The sequence below is a fragment of the Montipora foliosa genome, chromosome 7 (genome assembly GCF_036669935.1).
Source record: "Montipora foliosa isolate CH-2021 chromosome 7, ASM3666993v2, whole genome shotgun sequence".
NCBI classification, from domain to species: Eukaryota; Metazoa; Cnidaria; class Anthozoa; order Scleractinia; family Acroporidae; genus Montipora; species Montipora foliosa.
In genome coordinates, this window is record NC_090875.1 from 35,868,689 (window position 1) to 35,873,688 (window position 5,000).

The 5,000-nt window shown below is 39.9% G+C and overlaps 1 protein-coding gene across 1 annotated transcript in view; it reads left to right on the forward strand.

The window, feature by feature from the left end:
- LOC138009440 (phospholipase B-like 1) overlaps positions 1-5,000 on the forward strand; it is a 36,578-nt gene that overhangs the window by 10,555 nt on the left and 21,023 nt on the right. The window contains exons 4-7 of the mRNA XM_068856456.1: positions 592-688; positions 1,605-1,692; positions 2,360-2,400; positions 4,896-5,000. The exon at positions 4,896-5,000 is cut by the window's right edge and continues 21 nt beyond it. Of these exons, the coding sequence (XP_068712557.1) occupies positions 592-688; positions 1,605-1,692; positions 2,360-2,400; positions 4,896-5,000 (331 nt within the window). The remainder of the gene's footprint in view (positions 1-591; positions 689-1,604; positions 1,693-2,359; positions 2,401-4,895) is intronic.

Consider the following 5,000-nt stretch of genomic DNA (forward strand, 5'->3'; position numbering starts at 1 on the left):
GTCCTCGAGTTTTCCAAACTTTCAGCCACTAGTCTACTCGATCAGCTACCTTTTCCAGAGCTTTTCCATCTTCCCGCTCACTTCTCTTTGAAGTTTCATGATGATTCGGAAATAAATGTGCCATTCTTTTGCCGGCCTGGAATTTTTTCCTCGGCGTTTTTGTCGCCATGCTATTTTAACTGATGCTTGAAAAATTTGTATGAAAGTCAAGTAGACTAGTGCACGACTGATAAAACCTCGCGAATATCAGTCGTGCAGTAGTCTACTTGACTTTCATAAATATTTTAAATCAATTTTGACTGATCACGATCTTCTCTGATCCAACGCTGTGCAAGACTTATCGTCCACGGTTTTTGCAAAGGTTTTAAAACCTCAACTTCACTAATGCTCGAAGTAATGCGTGACATATTACAGTCACGTTACCTGCGCAGTAACGTTGCGCACAAACAATTAGCGCGAACGTCCTTAATTGATAATAAACTAATGATGTTATTTTGTTGGCTAGCTAGAATTTGGAGAAGAATCTTATATGCAAATAAAAAATGAAATATTTAGGTGCTACTTAAAACGTGAATGTTCTTTGGTTTGCAGGAGGATCAATGAAAACTATGTTAACAATTATGACATATGCTTCAGGAAGTCTTCGGAAGCTTTTGTAGACAAGGTTAAAACATGGTATGATGACCAGGTAAGGATCTTAGCAGGGCTGTCATTAGGGGCTGTAACCTGTAACACCTGTTACGGCTGAGCCCAGTCAATATTACGGGTGATGGTCGCTGCTGAATGAATATTCATGGGGCAAAACAAATTGAAATTTATTTATAAACATTTACCTTCTAAAGAAAATATAATTGCTGCCTTGTGTTGTCTGTGTTCCTGATTCTAAGACGTTCCAAACATTTTCTGTAGAAAACCTTTGGAGAACACCCAGGATTGATCGTTGTTGGATTCTGACACTATTTTCAGCAACAAAATCATTATCAATGCACCGTACTTGATATAAATGCGATTCCGCTAGCCATTTTTCACGGTTCTGTGATGCATAACCATTTCCACATGGTTTATAGTAAATATCTTTATTCATTGTGAAGTTTTCCATTAAAAACAGCAAAAACGTTTATCATGACCAAATTTTAAAAAAGTTAAAATTACATTTGCCATTGCAAAATAGTGCAAAACGTTCGTTTTAGCCTCTAAATAACACGTTTTGTGAAAACTGCTATTTTGCAGTGTTTGCAGCAGTTTTCCAGTAAAAACAGCAAAAACGTTTATCGCTAGGTCACGCAATTATGTATGTATTTATGAGTCGTCAGAACAGGCCTTGATCCTAAGATCACAGGATCTCAAGGCAAGCACAACAACCAATGGGCCACACTGTCTCCATTCTCAAAAGCCTGGGGCTTCTTTGACACTTATTTTAAGAGTGGATAATTTTACAATTTTTCCTGTTCATCAACTTTCTTTTCATTGCTGGTCTATCAAAAGACAGCTGAACCTGTACATGAAGTTTATAACAGGATTCCCTATAAATTGTTATTACCTAACTAACAAAATGATTTTCTAATATTGACTAATACTAGTCATTGAATAATACTCTTCATTAGGAGAAATGGATGAGGGGTCAAATTAACAAGAGGTCTAACAGCAGTTCCCTTTGGCGACAGATGGGAAACATCATTGCTCAATATGATGGTATGTTAGCGATGGCAGTTTGTTGACGCACTGACCTTTTCAGGAGTGGCCAGGTTGAAATTGCCAGCCCAAGTGGTTAATAATTATTATCGCTTGCCCTTAGGTATTGATGAGATACGAAAAAAGTTAAATCACTGTTTGTTCTTTGCAAAATATTATCTTTACTGCCAAAAACTGACCAAAAAACAAATCGAACCTGATGACTTTAAGCACAGCATGTCTGTTCCAGGGGTGGGTGGGGGTGAGGTGTGATTAGGTCTGGGCAAGGGTTAGGGTTAAGGCCTAATCACCCAACATCTCGCACCCCCTACACCCCACCCCTGGAATAGACATGCCGTTTCAAGCAAGTTGTAGGTTCGCATCCTTTATGGGAACTCAAAACTTGTTGGAATCACCATGAAATTGCCCCAAATTCCACGGAAACACAAGTAACACAGAGTGGAGCCCCATACATCTTGAACTGTAATGCACGATCATATCGTTACATTCCTTTACAAACTCCTATATTTTATGCTGGTTTGCAGCCCCCAAAGGAGCTTGGGCTACCTGTGTTACTACCACTTAAAAGAAGAGTTATGATTATAATTTAAGGCACATTTTTGTTTGTTTTACATATTTGTTTATTTTTGTAATGACAATCATTTGCATTGATATCATTTTAATGTAGGTCTGATTGCTGGTTACACAGATCACCCAGCCACCGAAAAGGTATGTACAGCGTTCTTCTAACACTTTGCTCATGCGTATAATTCCTCATGAAGGGCACTGAGGTCTTGGGTCGAACGCCCCACAGAGCAGAACATCTGAGGTACTTACCATTCTACCAAATATTCCGGAAATTTCGGTTGGAAGTCAAATGGAACGCTCCATTTCGGGTCGGTCTGACCGGAATATTTGGAACCACCTTTGAAGGTAATCCTGACCGGTCTAACCGAAATTTCACCACATTCTTGTTTCCAGTCCCACTCTTCTGTCTTATGCTCACAGCAAGCTCCTTGGTTGGTTCAGAACTCATGCTAGCGCGTGGTGACTTGGGGTGGGTTTGTTCGTCCAGAAAGTACCGTTCCATTCGACAAACGGAATTTCCGAAATTTCAAAGTGATTTTCTTGTAGAATGGTAAGCGCCCCTTGTCTAACAAATCAATTAATAGACGAAAGAAAATGTTTAACATTATTGACTGACTGGAATTGACTTCAATTTGACTCCTTTGACATGTTTCTTCTCAAATGGGGAAGATGTCCGTCGTCGTTTCTTTTCTCCCCCTCGCTTTTACCTGTACAAAGAAATTACTGTAATTTCTTTGAGATAGTTACGCCCCCCTCTCTCTCTGCTCCCTCATAATCATAATCACTTTACAGCGACAATAATCGCTTAAACAGCGACAATAATCTAGGCAATTGCTTAAATTATCCAGATAGGTGTGAGTATCACTTAATTTAGTACTTAAGCTCACGTGTATGACATTCCTGACAACTTACTGACGAGGTATGAAATGTAGTTGACACAAAATGCTATATTCGTATTTAATTTTTGCCGAATTATCTGAAGACGCCGTCTCCAAAACTTGAAAAAACTGGCCAGTTTTTCAAGTTTCAATCTATTTCCATCCTCTCCATCCTTGGCTTCCAGCAGCAGAGAATAGCTTCAGTGCACTTCAATCGTTATTGGCAACAAAGCCACAGCATTGATGCAAAGACATCTGAAGTGTTTTGGAAGTTTTACTAAAATAGCGTGACACTTTAAATATCACTTTTCCTTGTTGTTTCTCGCTATTGCGTCGTCTCTTTTCTCTTTCTCGACTCTAAAGGTGATGAGCTGTGCGACATTTGCTTCTTGCTTCTTGCTCTCTTTCATGAGTCAGGCCAGCTATGCGTCGCCTTCTTTTTCGTTCTCTCTCTTTCCATGTTTGGCCACGTGATAACTGTTTTGCTGTCTTCATTTTTTTTTACTCGAATGCTGTTGCATGCATATGATGCAACGGCCCGCCCAATAAATACAAATGACAGCACAAAATTAACCCCTTTGTCTTTGATTGCCAGCGTACTGCCGGCTACTTACATGCCTACATATTTAATAATCTTTGAAGTCGTGAGACTATACAGGATACTAAAATAGTCAGCGACGAAATAGAAAAGGGGGCAAAAATCAGTAAATACTTAAATTAAATTACTTACAACATATAAATATTTACATAGTGTTGCAATATTGTCTTATTGTTGGCAAATTATTCGCTTGGAAGGCAGTAACAGACTCAGCATTAACAGCAGGCATGAGAAGGCTATTCCAGAGAGGGATGACAACTGGGAAAAACTGAAGGAGAACTTATATGCATTAGTGCAGGCATAGATATGTCTGAACTTATGAGGGTGGTTGGAGCGATTGCTTCTATGAGCTAAAGTGACAGATGCTGGAAATGTTAAGTGAGTCTTCTGCGCGGCTTTCTACATCATGGCAGCGGCACTTAGTAGACTTTCTCAAAGCCCGTGTGCGCTAGTGTTCGTCGCTCGTCTCGGGACTTCGTCCCTCGCTTTCGCTCGGTCGCTCTCTTTCGCAGTAGACTTGTTGCAAGTCTAGGCACTTAGATGCCGACGAACTTCAAGATTGTCCCAGCCAAGCTATTGTTGCATAGAAGTTACACTGGAAAACTGTGAATGGTCGGGATAGACAAATCTTATAGCCAGTTAGAGTTTAAAACTCTTGTTTAACCACAGCATCATTCTGTTTGGATTTAGACATGTTAAACTGTCTTGACCCCGGAAAAAAGAAAGAAAAAGAAAGGTAGTCGTTCTAGCGCTGAAGTACAAATCGGGGACATTGTAAACTAAAATCAACAATTAACGCAAATAAAGTCAAATGTTGGTTTTTGAGGAGAGGGGAAAACTGGAGTACCCGGAGAAAAACCTCTCGGTGCAGAGTAGAGAACCAACAAACTAAACCCACATATGACGCCGAGTCTGGGAATCGAACCCGGGCCTCGTTGGTGGGAGGCAAGTGCTCTCACCACTGCGCCATCCCTGCACCACAAACCATAATTTCCAAGTATCACAGGAATGTGTGATAATGTACAAAGATGCAGACTTTGAACGAAGAGCATAGAAATAATGGAAATTAAAGTTGTGGCCTGTCGACGCCCACAAAATTAATTAGAGTTTATTCAATTTCATAGAGAGTTTATTTCCGTCAATTTTCTTTTTTCTTCAAGGCTTTAACCAAGTTTGCTTTTCAAGTCTTTAATGGAATAGGAGATTTCTTAACGATCGCAGATGTCCTAAATCCTAAAGGGGTCCCTGACTGGAATAAAATGGCC